Here is a 19,865-nt window from a genome sequence, read left to right on the forward strand (position 1 = left end):
CTTCACCACCAAGCCGAAGAAAGCTCCTAAATCAGCAGCAGAACTAAGAAATGGACGCCACCTCCCCAGCCCTGCCTCCTCTCAGAAGAGGAAAGACGAGAGAAGGGAGAAGAGTGTGAAGATGAGCAGTCATCACTAGGTGCTCCAGCTGAAGAAACTCAGCAGCCAGGGATGCAAACTGTGTAATTACCATCTGGGGTGGGGGTGCTTTCCCTCTCTCCACAGCACTCCAGATTCTCCCAGCTGTCTCTTTCCTCTCATGGCCCTGAGCAGGATGCTTTTCTATCCCATCACTTTCCAATTCTTTCCCTGGGTCCCTCCCAGTCCGCACTTCAACTCCTTTTTCCCTCCTTTCCCTCTACCCGGCTGGGTCCCCGTTTCAGGAAGCTCCTTGAGTTCCTGTCCTCTTAAACCAGACTTCAGGGACAAAATCGGATGCACGGTGGCAGCAGGTGGATGCCTGGGGAGAGGCTGGGGAGCCTCCTGGTAAGACCCAGCGCTAGCTGGGCGGGGACAGCGAGCGGGCGCGGCCAGCCCCGGGGCGGTCCCAAGTTGGGCTCCCGGGTCTTCGCCCCCCAGTGGCTGCAGCCCAGGTGCCGCGGCGGGAAAGGAGGATGTGCGGCTGGCCGCTGCTAGTGCTGTGGGCGCTGCTCCCCGCGACGGCTGCGGGGAGCTCGGGTCGCTCGTACCCGCATCGCGTGGTCCTCGACCCCGAAGGCAAGTACTGGCTGCACTGGGGCCGGCACGGAGAGAGGCTGGCCTTCCGTTTGGAGGTACGCACTAACGGCTACGTGGGCTTCGGCTTTTCGCCCACGGGGACCATGGCCGCGGCGGACATCATGGTGGGCGGCGTGGCCCACGGGCGGCCCTACCTCCAGGTAAGCTCGGTTCCTTCGGGGAGCTCCCTGCTCTGGGATCGCTCTGGGAGAGCGATGGGCTGTGGTGTCCACCCAAAGGCGAGGCTGATACCGGCTCCGCTCAGCAGAGTCCTTCTCACCTCTTTTGCCACCTTTTGCCCCAGGGTCACCCTAGCCTGCCCTGGGGTCCCTGCCTGTGTCATTTGCAGTCTTCACCCAAGGAAGTTTCCCTTCTCGGGAGCTCGCATCCTGGTGCCCCACTTAACAGGCAGTTGCGCACAGTCCACACAGTCCCCTTCACCCCTCAAGAAAAAAAAAAAAGATCATAGCTCTGGAGACCTAACCTAACCTGTAGGATCTGCTTGAGTAGGGTACGCTTGCCTGTCTACTGTTGAGAATCCCAGAGTCTCCAGTGGTTGGTTTTGGGGGCACCCCAGGAACAGGGTCAACATTTACTAAAGCATGCACGAGATGAATGAAGGACCCTGAAAGATTGCTTAAGGAAGTTTTGTTGTTGACAGCTGTCGAGGAAGCCAGGTTTAGCGACCAGTGCACAACCCAGAGTCTCCAAGCAGGACCTTCTATTCATGGGTAGGTTTTCCCGCTTTAATAGGCAACAAATTCATCTCATTTGCTCGCTGCCCATTAACTCTAGGGGAGAGCTTTGATAGGTGCTACCTGATACAGGCATCTTTATGTGTAGGGAAACAACCAGAATTCTGTAGCTCGGCCTCCTGGATATTGATGAACATCTGGGTCATAGTGGATAGACACACTTTCTTACGGGCCAATTTCCATCCAAGAACACAGGCCTTTACTAAGAAGCCTCATGAAAACTTCTGAGATTATCTCCCCTTGGGCCACATAAGAATGCCCCTTGTGAATGTCAATGGGTATGGCTCGATACTTTCTCCAGGCTTCTAAGATGGACGTTCACAGCATTCTGACAGAGGTGCTATCATCATATTTTACCTTCAGTCCTGAGGCTGAAATATTTAGCCAGAAACAAATTGACAGCAATTCGAATTTCCAAGCCCCCTATCGTGTTTATTTCTCCCCACATCAACATTTCCTCATCATGTAAGTGCTGTGTACCTCTGGTAGAATACAGCCTGATGGGGTTGGCTCTGCTGGCTTCCCCCACGTGTAACTGTTCTGATGCTGCATCATCTCAGGGATGATGGATCTGAGGATTTGATCCCAGGCCTCACTAGCCAACTAGCTTACTCTCCCATGATCTGCGTAAGATGAGACCTTATGTTAAGACCTGTTGCAACCAAAAAATAATTTAAAGCTGTTTTCGGAGAGTCTCATGACCCCAGCACAGCCTACAGAAGTGGGCATGAGGTATCTCGCTGAGGTAACAGCAATCAGGTACACTTTAAAAGTTAACTTGATACTACTTTTGCCGAAACAGCAGCTTTTCTAGAAAGCTCACACAATTAGATAGCAAATGAAAGCCCAAGGAAGAATCCTGGTCCAACTTCTGGTATTGGGCCTGTCACAAACATCTTGCTAAGCCACAGGATATTTTCTTCTTGTAGGTGGTTATTCCTAAGATTTTGTAAGGATTAAGTGTTTTTTCAGATTGATTTAGAAACTCTGAACTCTTCTTAAAGCAGTAGTTATATATTAATGTAAGATGCATTAAAAATGGACACTGTATGTGTAATGAATAGGAAATAGCATTTTCTATTTTACATTGCTCCAGAAATACATTCTTTGATTTCTTATATAAGTTATTCAGTTTCTTATTTGCCTTACGTCCTTTACAATTTCATTTCGTTAGAAATTCTTCTTATTTTAGGGCACATATTAATTTGTTAGGTGGCAAGAGAGCCTATTTAAAACCTCTCTAATAAGGTAAAGTATTAATAATATTAATAAAAAGGAAATTTTTAATAATGGTTTTGAAACTTAAAACTGTTTCTTCTCCGTAGATATTTATTTAAGATTTCTCATACAGTGGTATGATAGGTATGCCTTAATTAACTATGCTCAAACAAAAATATACTTCTTTAATGAAACGTATATGATTTTGTTAGTAGACTTTGGATTTCATGCAATTTTGCTTTCCAGTGAGAGCAGACTTTGCATAGAACAGTGACACAAAAAGCATTGACTCCCTGAGGCATTAGTGTAAATACAGCATGCACCAACAATTGGACAATGGCATCAGGCTGTGCAATTTAACCTAAGCTGACACCACAGTCACCCCCCCTTTATGGCTTTCCCCTTAGAGTTCAGCCCTTTCCATGTAATTTTCACCTTAAACTTTCACATTCTTAATATTTTGATTATATTTTTAAAAATAAACTCTTCTTTGCAAATGGGTATGGACTCCCGTATGAGTATGGGTGAGTCCTAAGCAAAAATGAAGACGAGTTTTAGCTCCACAGATGCCACAAAGCCAAGTGCCTGGAGAAATCAAGAGGGCAGGCTAAGCAGAGCATGGCCTGAGGAGAGGAGGTGAGGTGCAAGAGCAGCTGGAGTAGGTGGGAAAGCCACAGTCTCTGTCAGTTATGTTTTCAGGGGAGCACAAATCCAGTGTTGTCAGATATTTTGTTTGTATTGTTTTATAGAGAACACAGAAATTCAGAGTGAGTGTATGTGTGTGCGTATGTGTGTATGTGTGTGTGTGTGTGTGTGTGTGTGTGTGTGTGCTTCTGAATAGTCAATACTGCTGCTCACTTAAGTCTACACACAGTGCATACATGTACACTTTCTACTGAGGTCTAGCTGACAGATGATGTAATCTTGGACCAAGTTGAATCAATTATCAACATACATTATGAAAGTCCAGGGGAGGGCAAAAGGCAAGTCTAATTTCCTTCCAGGGTGTTTATTCTATGTCCGGAAATGATTTCAGTATCTGGGAGTCTTGGCCATTATCTGGGCTACTGACTCTTATGTTAAAAATTTTTTTACCCCAAACATAGTATTTTAGCACATCACTTTTTACTTTAACCAAACATATATAATTTGAGCTGGGCTTGTTGGAATCAACTGCTATCCTCCACTCTGGGTCAACTCTGAGAGGAGTGACTGGAAGTATCTGAAGGCTTACTCACCTTTCTGTCTGTCTGGGATTGAAGCTGAGCAGTGGCTGGGCCCTCACTCTGCCAGTTCTGTGCTGTGACTGGCTTTTCCACCTGGCTGCTTGGCTTGCTCACAGCAGAGTGGCTGTTCTCAGATCACTCGATCATCTCCAGAGGCCACAGTAGAAACTCAGTGTAGTCATTTATGACCGTCCATCTGAGTCAATCACTGATGCACTTTTGCCGTTGTCACAGGCTCATAGGTTCAGAAAGGTGCACAGACCTTGTCTTGATAACAGAGTGTATCAGTGTTGCCATTTTTGTAAAGTGAATTCCACCATACCTCTCTCCCTTCACCAGGACTCTGGTCACTCTAAACACTTATGTATGCATGTATTCTCTATTTTGACACTTGATTACTTATGTCAGGAGACAATGCTCATTCATTAACCAATCCTCTCCTTCTAATACTAATCACCTGACCCCACCTCCTCTTTAGCCACTCAGCTCCCTGTCTGCGAACTTTGGCAAACCTGTCTTTTTAATGGTTCTCAATCACTTGTTCAGGTCAGACCCAAGGGAACTACCTGTAGATGACACTGTAACACTTGCATTACAACACTGGCTTACAGAGGGTTATACATATATATGTACATATATGTACATATATATGTATACACACATATATACTATTGTTATATATCATATATAATATATATTGTAAGTATATTATATATGGCATATATTATATATAACATAAAATCATAATATATCATATATAATCACTATATATTATATATAATATATGTTATAAACATATGTATATATGAAATACATGTGTGTATTATATATACACACATATATATATAGTACACGTATATATGTATATGTATACTATATGTATACTATACATGTATACATATATACGTGTATATGTATACGTATACATATATATGGATTTCCATGAATCGGCAAGGTAATGGGCTTAGTAAGTCTTAAAAATATACCTGGGGCTCCACATGGTGGCACACACCTGTAATTCCTGTACTAGAGAGGCTGAGGCAGAGGATGTTGAGGTTGAGACCAACTTAGGATACATAATAAGATGCTGTTTCAAAGCAAACACATAAATGAACAGCACGAAGACATAAGGGCCTGTTAATTACGGAAATTCGATTTGCCCATTTTGAGATCTTCTGGCCTTCTGAGAGGTATTATCATTTGTACAGGTCCAGCTACAGTCAAAATGGGAAGGAGGAGGAGGAGGGTTTGCTAAGGGTAGCCTGCCTCTGGGAAATCTATAGGATAAAGTATATGAAGGATGAATGGGGCTTTACAGTCCCTCTGGGGTGCAAGGCTGGTCATTTTCTAGTCTGTCTTTCACAGCAGGAGCTTGGCCTGAAGGGAAGCACTCTATCCTTTCCAACTAGCTTCTCAGAACCACAGTATTTTGTCTCTTGTATCAGCAGGACTTTCAATCCTCTGATGGATTCCTGTCCTTCCCCTGTTCTTTGCCCCTTTGACACAACAACTCCACCCCCATCGGAACCATTTAGTAACTGTGAGTGCCCATTCGAGGCTAGTAATCCTGTGTATGAATGCCCAGTTTGTGTGAGGGAGAGAAGAGAGCATCATTGTCAGATGTGCTCTTGATTTGCACAAAAATGGATTCACCCTTCCTATGGGGGTAGACATTGCCAGTGAATAGAGTCCGACACATATGTCATCATTTGTGGTAACCTTGCTCGTTGGCCCATTCAAAAACTGAAGCTTTTCTGTGTGGAGCAGTGTGGAGCATCTGGGTCATTGCTGCCGGGGCCCCTCACTGAGGAAGTTCCTACAAGAGATCTGAAATCACAGAAAACAGGGAGCATTCTTTGTGGTTAACGATGTGCTTCTTTTTAAGCATACCCCGGCCAACTCCAACAAAGCAACATTGGCAAAGCACACTGAAAGTGTGCAAGCCTGACACAGCTCAGCTGCAGCTTCGTTAAGAGATATTTATAAATCTTGGGATGATCCCCGCCCACCCCCCCGACTGACTACCAGATGAGGAAGGGGCCTTTCCGAGCTTCTTGCTCTCAGCATTGCTAAACAAGGAGACAAGTCCCACTGTTCAAATACAGGATGATGGTGCTCGGCTGTAAGCTGTGCGCCTCTCCTGGCAAGAGTAGGAGGTTTCATAATTAGCCTGGAGAAACAAGCTGACCTCAGAGCCAAGGAAACAACGCACCTGAATTGACAAACAGAGTTCAAGGCTTTGGGCTACCAGAGGCAGATTCTGGCAATCTTGGAAAGAGAAGCCAGAGTCCACTTCAAAGAAAATGAATGGTGCTTGATTGATTCATAGTTTGTAAAGGGGTTCTGTTGAAGTTACAAAAGAGATGAATTCATTACACAGTACTGTGTTTCTTGGACTGTTTTATCCATGTGTAGTAATAACAACAATAATAAAACACACTGATGCCTCACAATGCCTTGCTGGAATAGAAATTAATCACTAGTAAAGAACTTTCAAATAGAAAGAACCTTCAAGTAGGAACAACTAATTTCTTTAGGAAGCTTCTTCCAAATTCTCTCTCTCCTTGTCTCTGTCTATCTCTCTTTCTCTCTCTGTCCTCTGTCTCTGTCTCTGTCCCTCTCTGTGTGTACAGCTACCTTGTTCCAAACCTGAGAGAAATAAATCACAGAATGGGTTATGTATAACATGACTAAGAAATGTAACACATAAAGCATAATTTCTTTCACGTCCAGAATTTTCTGTTTTTTTTTTTTTTTTTTTTTTTGAGACTGGGTCTTTCTTTGTAGTCCTAGATATACTGTAATTCACTATGTAGATCGGGCTGGCTTTGAACTCAGTTAGATCCACCTGCCTTTAAAGCACTGGGGTTAAAGGAGTGGGGCACCACACCCAGCTTCAAACTTGGATTTTTTTGGTGTGTATGCTAAACTCTAGGGTAAAGATATCTGTTTGAAAGACAGCATACATCAAGCATATGAGCAAAGGCTGTTCGAAAAGTAATTGTAGGGTGCTGCTCAATACACTGCTTGATGCCATTCTTGATGACCTGCATTTAGTGTCTGGAACGTGCTCGGAGGCAAGATAACTAACTCTGGAAACTTCTCCTCTGGTCTATACATGGTGTGTGCACATACACACCTTACACACCTCTCCTCTTCCCCAGTAAAAGAAAAGTAACAAAAAAGTATAATTTTACTCCCAGGATCATCAGTTTAATTGCCATATAAATAAATGGTTTATTAAGAAGGTATTGTTTGTTTACCGAGGAGCTTAAAAGTTAAGAGGTCTTTCCACTGCTTTTGCAGGCTAACTGTTGGTGGTTTGTGTATTTAATCATTACCCCATCGGAGTTTGATGGCTTCCTTTCAAACTTCCTACCCATTTCCTGCTCTCCTCATGTTGTAGGTGAGGAGTAGGCCTTAGGTAACTGTTAAGTGGCTTTTTGGTGCCTTACAGATAGATCCAAAGCCTATAGTCATTCCCTCTGAATTCTGATCTGGTGCCACTTAGACTTCTATAAGAAGCCTCCATAAAAACATATTCTAGTTTCCTTTCTAAATAACAAGGTTACATAGACACTGAATTATATTTCTTACTATATTTATTCTACTATAAATGTCACAAACATGTACTCCTCATTTTGATAAGTCTTTTAGATATGCTGATCATGTAACTCTCAAATGGCCTGAGGCCGATATTTTAGGTTTCCACTCTGGGTTCTGGGTTCCTCATCATGGAAGCCACCTGTGGTTTCCATACAGTGGCTTTAGTGAAGGGTTCACCTATAGGCAGAAGATGTTGGAATGCTCCATCTTCCATTCAGACACTATTGATTGATGGTTCTAGATGCTGTTGGAGGCACATCCTAGAACCAGAGGGTACCAGGAGTCTTATAAGTCTATATTTTGGTATAGCAGTTTCCATAAGCAAATAATTGCAGAAAATAAAAATAAAAAAAGGTATCAGGAAGTGAGAACTGCTGAGCAGAGAACTCAAATGGAAGGATGTGAGAAGGTGTAGCTTCCTGTTTAACTCACACAAGCAGGCGGAAAGCAAGTCCCCTTGGTGTTGAGGATTATCTTTGGCGGTTGCCCATAGTGTTTCCAAACCAGAATGTCATATACTAGGAAGAAGACAGTGTTGCCTGTGAATAAAAGATTCTGAAGACCTTGAATGCAGGAAACTATTTACCTGGAGAAAAGGTAATGAATTGTTCTTTGTTGTAAGGAGTTTCTGAACCAAGTGGGCTCTTTCTCCGTCTCAGTGTTGGGTGCCATGATGGCCCATAACAGAGAGGATTCATGTTATGGCACACTACAGAGCTGTGATAAGCTGCCAGATAACTGAGAATCAGGAAGGATATCATCTAGTTCCACCTCACAAAATAAGTGATTTGATCTTCTTTTAAAATGTTCCCCAGCGACTGGGGACATTATCAATTCGTAAAGTAGTTGCTTGTCAGCAGAAGGACTTGAGTCTGTTTCTGAGACACAGTGTCAAACTTGTAACTCACTGCTCTGGAGCAGTGTGAAAAAATGGTTCCCAAGGTTCGCTGGCCAGTCAGCCTAGCTTAGCCTGGAAGCACCAGCCTCTACTGTAACAGCTTGTCTCAGAACAGACATAGACACTCCTGAGAAACAATGGTTGGGACTTCCCTCTGGCCTCCATACATGTGTGCACACTCTTGCAAAGGTACTCTGCCACAGTTTCCATCACTTCAGTACCCACCCCTGACTGAAGAAGACCACATATGGATACAGGAAAGCCATATTTCAGGTTCCTGAGGTAAGTCTAATATGAAGGCAATTCTGCTAGTTGGTGATTTTCTGTGGTCAGGCTCTGTGATGAAAATCATGGACCTTAACCTGCAGTGGCATGGAAGATTCCAGGGAGAGAAGTTCATAAAAAGCCATTTCACAGTGACCATATGATGGGGTAATACCTGTGTGGCTATTCAACAGGATGTTTTAAAATGGAAACACAAGGTGGTTGTTCTTAGCACAGGAACGATTCTAAGATGCATTTGATGAATTTACATATAGTTCTAAGCATTTCCTCAACCGCAGAAGTTTTTACCCCTTGAGTATAAGTGTGTTTCAAAGTACGCTTAGCAAGGGGTCTTTCTCTCCTTCCCATAGCCCTCTTTATAACTACACACCTTAGTACTTGTACTAGTTGTACTAGTTGTATTTCTAAGTAACAGTAATATCCACCCACACACAGGGTAAAAGGTAACAGTTATGTGTTGCCACAGGCTACCTTATTTCTTTCATTATTAGCTGAAAGTCCCAGGCCCTAGGTCATCCCTAGTCTATAATTTCACCAAGAGGAGGATTCTGATTAGAAACTTTTGATTAGAGTTAACAGTAATGCTTTCTTTTATATTTGAACATACTCTCTAGTGTTTTTCATTACATAAATAGACAACCTTCTCCTCCCTCCCCCGTCCTGCAAGATCACTAATAAGCTGTAAAAATACCCTCAGGCTATCCTTGCAGAGGGAGACAGAGGAGAGGTCCAGGAGTGGTAGATAATTAGTATCTTATTAGAGCATAGATGGAACATTGTAGGTTGATGACTGTGTCAGCACTGCCAAGCTTCCCTGAGGTAGCAGGAACAATTCCATGTCCTTGGCAGGATCTCAGGAAAGATGGCTGGAAAACTGGTGTGGCTAAGACCAGGAGTCTTCTAGGCTGGATGTGAGCCTCACCAGTGCTTGTGCGTAATTCTTGTGTGGCTCGTGGCAAACCCTTAACCCGCCCTAATGGCAGTTTCCTTTGGTGCAGAAGGGAGATCATGTTTTTAGTTCATGGGTTTTGCAAGGCTTAAACAAAATAGGCATCAAAACTCTTAGCAGAACTTTATAATTGAGAGCTATGACTGTAATGATTCCTTAGTGAATTATGGGAACTTTCCAGCTTTTGTAAAGGCATCGCTAAGTGTACAGAGAGGGTGCTTAAAATGTGAGGAAGTCTGGGGACAAAGTGCAAGCAGTTTGGGTGCTGATCATTTTGACCATTAACAACTGCAAGCCAACTTATTCCCATGAACATAATTTACAGGTTGCAACTACATTTTCCTTTGTGTTTGAATTGTTCTTGTAGGCTAAGGCCTTAAACAAATGGTGCATCTGAATGATACAGTAAAGCATTTAGTTTAGGGTGAATAAAACTGACTGTATATGCACAACCTTGTAAAACTGTATTAAATCGGCTTCATGTGGTAAAGGTCTTAGATAATTTAGCAGGTATGTTTCAGTTCACTGTAATGGGGCTGGTAAACAGAGGTTGTATTAGCTAGTGATCCACGCTGTTCGCATCAGAGGATTCAGTAGGGACACTGTACTATGTCCCAGGAGACTTACCCAAAGGCCCTTTCTGGCATTTTCAAAGGACAGGTGAGTAAATGACAGCATTCTGAAGGTCACTGAAACTTCTGGAAATGTGGATACCCAAATAGCTGGCAGGTTTTTCACAGAGAAAGAATGATCGTTATCATGTGTTGGACAGACTTCCTCCACATGGAGGAACCATGACCTTCGATGCTCCAGAAAACTGAAGATCCAGCTGGCACACCTTAAGAGGTAGAAAAATACTATACTGTAGCTTAGCATCAGTGTTTGTGTCAGAAAGGCTAACCTGGAATGGGTGGCCCTCACTTACAGTATTTAACACTTTGTGCTTAGCGACATCTCCATGAACCTGGAGTGAAGGACAGAAGAGACAATAGAGTGCTTGCTGCACATGCAGGAGGCCTGGCGTTTGCATCTCCAGAATCAAATAAACAGCTCGGGAGGTGGAAGCTGGAGGGGTGCTGCCACAAGCCAGTAGACTCACACTGGAGAGCTTTAGCGTTGGAAGGCATTTGAGGAAGCTACCTTGAAGAACGTGTGCACCCCATTCCCAGACGCATGCGCAAACACGTGCTAGGAAAGCTTTTGGGAGAAAACATGCTTGGTGCCAGCCAAGATTAGGTTTACCTCAGAATTAGTTTCTAGCTACAACCCGATGCTGCAGAGACCTCCCCATGCTCTCATATGATCCAAGAAATGAGTAGAGGTTGATTTAACCATTAGAAAACTCCATGATGCTTTTAAAACAATTCTCTCTTTCTCTCTCCTCTCTCTCTCTCTCTCTCTCTCTCTCTCTCTCTCTCTCTCTCTCTCTGTGTGTGTGTGTGTGTGTGTGTGTGTGTGTGTGAGTGTGTGTGTGAGGGAGAAGGGGGAGTTCTATAGAACTGTTACAGTGTTATGAAAGTACCTCGTCTCTAGCCCTTTAATAAAATTCTGTATATTTAACTATATATAGTGGATCTGTTCACCTTTAAGTCTGAAAAACATAAAAATAAAGATATTTATCTCTTAAAAGCAGTGCTTGGAGGGCCTCAAGAGTAACATTGTTGAGATTCTGAGGCCTGTCCGCAATAGGCTTGTAGCTTTCACCTTTCTTGCAATACTTCCTGCCTCCTGACCTGGCCACCACAATGTAGATACTCTGCTCAAACTGAGCGTGAATCATTTCAAACCAGTCTCCTCACCAGCCTTCCCTATCTTAGTAAGTGGCAGATTTTGCTAGTTAAAAAGTGGGAGCAACTGTTCTTCCTCCCCTTTCCTTTATCCAGGGTCGAAACCCTATCTTCAGGTCCTCATGTTTTCCTACCAGACTCTAAAATCTGCCAATTCTCTCCGGCTGAACTAAAACTGGTGGGATTACTGAGAGATTTCTGTATCTCTGGGTCACGATCTGCATCCTCCACCTCTTCCTTCTCAACACAGTAGCCACAGTAGTTTGTGAATACTTTATTCATGGACACACACACACACACACACACACACACACACACACCCTTGCATAAGAGGAAGCAAGGAGGGAAAAGTCAGGAGAAGTGAAAGGGGGGAGAGAGGAAAAGAGAGTGGAGGAGCCGAAAAACAAAGACAAAAACTGCTGTTCTAAAGAATTTCATTACTGCTTGGATAAAATAAACCTAGGCTCTTAAGTGAAGTCTTCTAAACTGTTTTTTTTTAGTTAGAAGATGGGTTAAGAAGAAGGGAAAATAATGTTACTTTAATGATTAAAAGTGAGATGTTTTTCCCCCAAAGCATATGGTTAGGATTGAAGGGTCAACAATTAACTTTATTGTATATGTCTTGTAATTCTGTAGATGACTTTACATGAAAGCTGAAATGAGATGAACAGGTGCTACTGACCTCGTGCAACACTGTCAGAAAATCACTTTCCTTGGGTGGTATCTTAAAGAAGCACGAGTTCATATTTTGCAATTCTGATAGGTATTTAATGACTCTCAGGAGTCCAAGAGAGAAGTTTGCCTGATACTGTTTCCAAAGCACAGTCAAGTTCTATTTTGATATTTCATTTTGATTTCTTAGTGAAGACATTCCTTTTGAAAGTTATTGAAATGTACAGCTTTTGTTTATGCAGCCAACCAGTACAGCTTTGTGTAGCCTCCTAATCATGTCGGACCACAGGTGATTCTTTAATTCAACACTGACAGTAATAAATACACTGTCGATATTATCACAGGGCTTTAACATCCTCACAGAAGTTGATATCATAAAGAGAAATGTGTGATGCGATAGGCTTCTGGGTACTGGGGACAGAAGAGGAACTGCAGGCACCTGTTCCAGGAGATGGTGACAGATGAATCTGCTGTTCTCAAGACCTCCCTGCAGCTCCCCAAGCTGCAGCAGTCTGTTCCTGTCTTTATTACACCCACCAGAGCTGCTGCTTCATCCTGTTTAATGCAGCATCTGTCAAAGCTCTATTCTACAGCAGAGATTTAATTTCCGAGAGGAGGAAAAAGACTGACGATGAGCGAGAAGCAACTGAACATCTGTGTGATCATGTTTCTGAACAAGAGACCTTCGCAATCCTGACAGCAAAGCTAGTCTTTTGGTACATTTTCTTACTTTGGCAATGGCTGCCAGTGTTCATAGTACCCTATGAAATAATTACTGCCAACTCCCTGCCAACTGCTGGTGGGGGCAGCTTACTTTATTGTTGTTGCACAGCCTTTTAAAGCCTCAATTATACACTTCATGGTATTTTTTTTAAAAGTATAAAGTGTTGCAGAGGGGAATATCTTGTGAGAACATGCTTCTGAAGTGTATGTTCTGGGACACAGCTAACAAAGATCTTCGTTGTTGGGTTTAATTAACTCACTTTTGGATGATATTTTATTAGGAAAATAATGAAGATCAGTGTATGGTCAGTAAAATAGTCCACGATCAAAACAATGTAAGTCCATGTGGAAGTTGGGCTGAGTGTCTGTGACAGAATCAGTGGAGACCCACACAAAACAAGTGTAGAGCGGGACAGCCGTGGTTCATATTTGTGCTGCAGAGCACTAGAGCTGACTGAGCACAGCCAAGCCTGGCTTCTGTATGTCAGCAGTCTGCTTGCATTGTTAGTGACTTCTGCAGGATCCCATTTAGAAACTCTTCCAACTTCTGGGAAGTTATGCCTCTCTCTGTCTCCACTAGCTCCCTCCGGCTATTTTAATGAATTAATAAAAAAGTGTGTGTCTCTTTGTGTGAGTCTGTTTGTGTATATATATATGTGTGAATATGTGTGTACTTTTGTGTATGTGTGTATATGTAGGCAGTATGGGTATGCATATATGGGTATGTGTGTTTGTAAACATGTGTGTATGTATGTATGTGTGTGTGTGAGTATGTAGTATGGAGGCATGTGTGTGAGTGTATAGTATGTGTGTAAGTCTGTGTGTGTGTGATTGTGTGAGAGTGTGTAGTATGTGTGTGTGAATGAGTTTGTGTGTGTGTGTTTTAGTGTGTGAGTTCATATTCTTGTGTCTTGTATGAGTGTGTGTGTGTAATATGGATGTGTGTCTTTATGAGTGGATGTTTGCATATAAATGTGTGTGTAATATAGATGTATTATATGTGTGTAGACTGGGCTGTGTGTGTGTTTATGTTAGTGTGTAGTATGTGTGTGAGTGTGTAGTATGAGTGTGTGTGAGTTTGTGTCTTTGTGTGTATGAGTGTATAATGTGGGTGTGTGAATGTATGTTTATGTGCATTATGAGTGTGTGTGTAGTATGAGTATGTATAAATGTGTGTAGTATGAGTGTGTATGTAGTGTATGTGTATATAATGTGTGTGTTTGTGTGTGGGGGGGTGTTTGTATAGAGATCAGAGGTGTACATCAGGTATCTTGAGTCCTCTACACTTTTTTTTTTAACTGTTATTAAGAATCTTTCACTGAATCTAACTCTATGCTCACTGATTCCACTAGGCTGGGTAGCCAGTGAACATCAAGGATCTACTTATCTCTGTCCCTTTCCCATCATGGTGTTGGAGTTATGGGTACACATTACCATACCTGGCTTTTTTCATAAGTGTTAGGGATTCAAACTCAGGTTTTCAGGCTCGTGTGGCAAACACTTACTGATTGAGCATCTCTCCAGCCACTCACTTTTAATTCATCTTAACTGGAAGTTTTATTTGTCACTATTTATGTGATATTTATAATAGAGGCATTTAATGCATAGAAGCTACAATTAAAATGTTCTAACGGCCTCAGCATTCTACCATGACAATGCTTGTGTACTGTGAACCACATTCTTGTGCTTATTTGAAGTCTCAGACCATCATGTACTGCCGGCAGATGACTGAATAATTACTCTTCTTGCATGTGCAGTGCAGATGTGTGTGTGTGTGTGTGTGTGTGTGTGTGTGTGTGTGTGTGTGGTTTCCTTGTGCTGTGTAGATCAGGGAGTGGTCAGGGCATCATTTGGTTTAATTATCAAGGAAGAAATATGATATAGTGAAAATGAGTTGGGAAATTTAATACACAAGTATTATACGGTATCATTTTATCAATATCAACCTGTAGGTGATTTTATCCATATTTGAATTCTCAATTGGTTAATGTTTGAGTATTCTAGTGTCATTTTCTTCTCTTTAGAGGGCAATAATGGTCCTTTGTTCACAACTTCCACTACCAAACAGCACTTAGTCCTGTTCTTACTAAGCTGTCAGTAAACAAACTCTTTAAACCTACCATTTAAAAACAAAAAGTTTAACCAATCTAACTTTCAACACTGTATCTGCTTTCTTTCTCTTTTTTCTTTGTTTTTCCCAGTAAGAATGTCTACAAAGTATGAAGTTTGAGATGTTTTTGCCTTCTCTTTCCCCTCACTTAATTGCACCTGAAGATTTTCCAATGTGCTGTTTATGCTGTGCAGCACCACAGTATGAAGGCTGGGCTTGGCTCTTGTCTGCACACTTCCTTGTGTTCCCCTAAGTTCAACTTTTCCTCTCCTACAAGGTCACACTCATCAGATGCATCTTTTCCTCTTTTCTTCTTTAAAATGTCCTCAGTGTGTAAAGTAGTCACCTCAGAGACTCCCCTTGCTAGTCTGTGATAGTTCAGACTCTCAAGCTACTCTTCATAGAAGGGCTGAAAGAGCATGACAATACTTCAGAGTGTCACAGAAAGCTGAGCTCCCCAGGAGCTAATCTATTCCAGCATCTACCATAGCGGGTCTTAAAGATGGAATTGACTGGATGTATTAACATAATATCTTAGATCACCTTTGGGTGGTTCCATTTACAGTATAACCAACCATTTTAAATGTACAAGTTTATAAGGATTAGTTGTCCATCTCTTGGCAGTTACCTCTGGCTTGAGATGGTTTTGCAGATTCTGGAAAGTATTACTTATTGCCTAGGAACACAAAGAGAGAAATGGAGATTGAGAATGGCAGCAGACTCTTTCTGCCAAGATGATCAATGTAAACTGTATAGAGAAATAGAACTATGAGTGTTAATGTAAAGAATGAGCTTCTGTGGCTTGGTGTGAGTGGAGAGAGAGCGGATCTCAGTTACAGGCAGAGACCAGAAGATAGAAAGAAAGAGTGTAACCAAGGTGAAAAGCTGATATTTAAATATTTGAAGAAAATAATACCCAACAAGCATATATTATTATTAATCGTAACAATTAGGTTAGGCTAAGTTTGAGTGAAACAAGAAACCTGGAATCTAGATTTTAGTATGTTGTAATGCATGCAATTGAATCAAATGCAGTGGCATACTAAGAGAAATGCAGTGACATTTCCCAGCGACAGAACCGTTTAATTGATAGGGTTGGAATTGAGTTGTTGAGATGAAATAAAACAAGACAGATTAAGCCTTTCAAAATCTGACTTGATAGGAGGAGAAGCTGTCTGTTCAGAAAGGAATCATAGGAGAAAACTTAAAAAAGGTGAGAGCTTTGAATTTGGGTAGCTGGAGATTATCAGCTCGTTAAAGGCAATATAGAAAACATATGCACACATTGGGGAGTGAAAATACAAGGTTGGAAATGGATTCGTTGCACTTGAAGTAACAGCAAGACTTGCCAGTCAAATGGACTTCGGCGATATTGATTAAAAGATGACAATCTGAAGCCATTCCTTAGGGGATGGGAGAACTCAATAGGGCCAGAGAGCAAGGTATGATAGACTAGGCCTCTAACAGTGGACTCAGAAATCCACTGATATCCTTCTGGGGTATAGTCTCTCTCTCTCTCTCTCTCTCTCTCTCTCTCTCTCTCTCTCTCTCTCTCTCTCTCCCTCCCTCCCTCCCTCCCTCCCTCTCTCTCTCTCTTTCTCTCTTTCTCTCTCTCTCTCTCTCTCTTTCTGTGTGTGTGTGTGTGTGTGTGTGTAAACTTTTTTGCCTTGCTTCCAAGACTTATTCTCAACCTTGGGCAGGAGGACGATTTAGTCCCTCATCATTAACTATAACATTGGTGGCCCTTCTATGGTTGAAAGTTGAAAGTACTACCCTTTTACTGCATCATTATTGAGAGGTTTGACTTGAATAATCTCTTCTAGTGGATTGAAGGCTTTTGTTGAAGAGTCTTCTTGGTTAGACCTTTTGTAGGACATTTAGATGACTGTTTCTCTGTTCTTGACTCAAGTCTCTATATACATGATATCTTATTTTTATACTGCATCCATGGTTTTCTAATTATTTCTGTATTTACTTTTATGAAAATATATACTTAGCTCTATGAGAGATATCAAGTTGCAATTTTTTTGTTTGTTTAAAAAAATATGGAACGCTTCACGAATTTGCATGTCATCCTTGCGCAGGGGCCATGCTAATCTTCTCTGTATCGTTCCAATTTTAGTACATGTGCTGCCAAAGCGAGCACTCAAGTTGCAATTTTTAATAATGTCTTTCACATTGGTATTAGGGTAATACAAGAGATTTAAAAGTATGACTTAGAAACTATTCTCTTATTTTCTAGGAAAGTTTAAGAGGGCTTGGTACCCATGTTAGGAGCCACCTGTAGGCCTATATTTTCTTTCTTTCTTTCTTTTTTTTTTTTTTTGGTTTTTTGAGACAGGGTTTCTCTGAGTAGCCCTGGCTGTCCTGGAACTCACTTTGTAGACCAGGCTGGCCTCGAACTCAGAAATCCACCTGCCTCTGCCTCCTAAGTGCTGGGATTAAAGACGTGCACCACCACCACCCTGGTATATATATTCTTACACAACATGATTTTTTTTCAAAGAATGAAATACATTAGAATTTGAAACATAAATAAATTATGTAGAAAACTGTATTTTGTTAAGCAATAAAAATGAGCACCTTTATTTCAATCCTTTTCAGTATGGTAAGCTATATACTATTTCAAAATCTACAACATAAATACATGCTATCCCTACTTTGCTATCTTGTAAAAATCTCAGAAGTTCGACTTCTAATACCCTCCAAAGCCATAATTAGGGTCATTCTGCTTCAAGCCCAGGCCCCTCCACTGTTCCTGTCTGCATCCCAGAAATGATCCACAAAACTAGATTTTTTTTTCAGTTGTCAATACCATATAATTTAGTAATTTTCTTCTTTGTATATTTTGCATTTTATCATAATGAGCATGTGCCCTTACAGCTTGTTTTGAGATTACCAGTGAGTCCCCTTCATGCTCGGGTTATGACTGGTGGGATGTTGTGTGAGGTCTAAGAGCAGAGAGGGCTGACCTTGGGGTTGGCTCTGGCTTTGCCACTGACTCTCACTTGTGGGGATAAGCCATCACACACTACCTGTCTCCTCCTTTTCATTTGTACACCAGAAGAAATCCACACAGTGACCTCAAATAGGCATTCATTTCTGATGCTTTGTCGGTAACATGGATCTCTACTGCTTGTTCACAGAAGGCCAGTTGTTTAAATGTAGACTGGTTTCCTAGATAATCAACTCTCAATATGTAATAATCCAGCCCATTAGGAAGTCCCAGGATTCATAAAGTAGGATTACATAAAGGTTATTATCGTAAACAAACCAGGAATGGACTTGAATGGTCCTTCAAACTCTTTTAAACTATTTTCATATTTAAGAATATGTATTTTAAATATCCTGATTTTCTTTTCCTGTTTTCCACAGGACTATTTCACAAATGCAGACAAAGAATTGGAAAAAGACGCCCAGCAAGATTACCACTTAGATTATGCCGTGGAGAATAGCACACACACGGTGATTGAGTTTAGCAGAGAGCTGCACACATGTGATGTCAATGACAAAAGTCTCACGGTAAGACACATGAGAGTGACAACTCTCACGGGCACTGCGAGGGGACTCTCACAGGCACTGCGAGGGACTCTCACGGGCACCGCGAGGGGACGGGGAAGTGTTTGATACAGGTCAAGGTGGAGCTCCTGAAAAACAGGATCACCAAAGTCACACAACCTTCAGGAATTTCTTGACTCTCTACAAACTTGACAAACACCCACAATTTTAGTAATTTTCATTCACTGAATTTATATGCAAAGTTAACATTTTGAAAATCTCTTTTAAGGTTGTCGATTTAAAAGAAATAAAAATGTGTCTTAGCTTTTTCCCTATAAAAGTTGAAAATAGATAATAAAGGTTGAAGAACCATATTACACAAAAGATAATCATGCTGCTGGCTGAGAGGGAATAATTCATCTGATCTGTAACCGATTTGGCTTTGTAAATTTCTAAAATCCAGATGAATAGTCAGTTGATTATAATCACCTATTGGCATGCTATATGAGATTTTTTATTTTCAGATTTGATACAAAAGTATCTTCATGAATATGCAAATTAAATATCTAGAGGAGACACATTCCTGTGACACTTTCAATGGGTTGCTTGTGCCATTTCATTTTGATAGAATGATAACATTTTTTTATTTAATCCACTAAAGCTTCAAAAAGGTAATATAAAAAATCTGAAGTAATTCTGATTTCCCTTCAACCTAAGGAGCCAAGGAGGAAGAAGAACACACATGAACAGGCTGGCGCTGCTTCTCATGTAATGCACAGCATAATTATAATTCAGTTGGAAAACTTATAAGCATCATATGGTAGAGCAAAGAGGACACCTAACACAAGTAGCTTTCTCTTATTATGTATCCTCAGAGTTTTCATTTTAAGGAGCTGGCAAACACCTTTATTCGTGGAAGGAAGGAAGGACTCAATCATTTTTCCACCTCCTGCAAACTCTTCCTTCCTCACCCCACAGCCCCTCGGGCAGTTCCACTTGCTTCCCCTTGGAAATTCCCAGGATTTATATACTGAGTACAGATTTCAGATATAAAGTAAACAAGCCTGGACATAGAATTGCCTTCTTCTCTATTTGTACTTTCTGTAAATCCATGATAGGAAAATCTACTATGGAAAACAGTCTTAGGGAAATATAATATTTTTTAAAGTATAAGTTAGTGTACAAAGTAGTAGATTTAGTTGTAACATTTTCATACAAATATGTTGCTATACTTTCCTGTTTGCTCCCCTCCCCCACTACTCTCCCCCACTGCCCTTCCTACTACCCTCCCACACTGCCCTGACCTACTCCCCCCACACACTGCCCCACTCCACTGCCCTACCCCACTGCCCTCCCCCACTGCCCTTCCCCACTGCCCTTCCCTACTACCCTCCCCCATTGCCCTCCCCACTGCCCTCCCA

General features: G+C 41.7%; 1 protein-coding gene and 1 non-coding gene across 2 annotated transcripts in view; one reads left to right on the forward strand and one right to left on the reverse strand.

Annotated features, from left to right (window-relative positions):
* The first annotated feature begins 534 nt into the window (after positions 1 to 534).
* The window catches only part of Moxd1 (monooxygenase DBH like 1), an 80,942-nt gene continuing 61,611 nt past the window's right edge, over positions 535 to 19,865 (forward strand). Inside the window, exons 1-2 of the mRNA XM_031380606.1 lie at positions 535 to 878; positions 18,322 to 18,468. Coding sequence (XP_031236466.1) covers positions 615 to 878; positions 18,322 to 18,468 — 411 coding nt within the window. The 5' untranslated portion in view covers positions 535 to 614. The remainder of the gene's footprint in view (positions 879 to 18,321; positions 18,469 to 19,865) is intronic.
* Positions 16,986 to 17,092, reverse strand: LOC116097946. Its single transcript, XR_004121612.1, has one exon. It is a non-coding gene; the product is annotated as a U6 spliceosomal RNA (small nuclear RNA).

Source organism: Mastomys coucha, unplaced genomic scaffold (assembly GCF_008632895.1).
Source record: "Mastomys coucha isolate ucsf_1 unplaced genomic scaffold, UCSF_Mcou_1 pScaffold2, whole genome shotgun sequence".
Taxonomy (NCBI): Eukaryota; Metazoa; Chordata; class Mammalia; order Rodentia; family Muridae; genus Mastomys; species Mastomys coucha.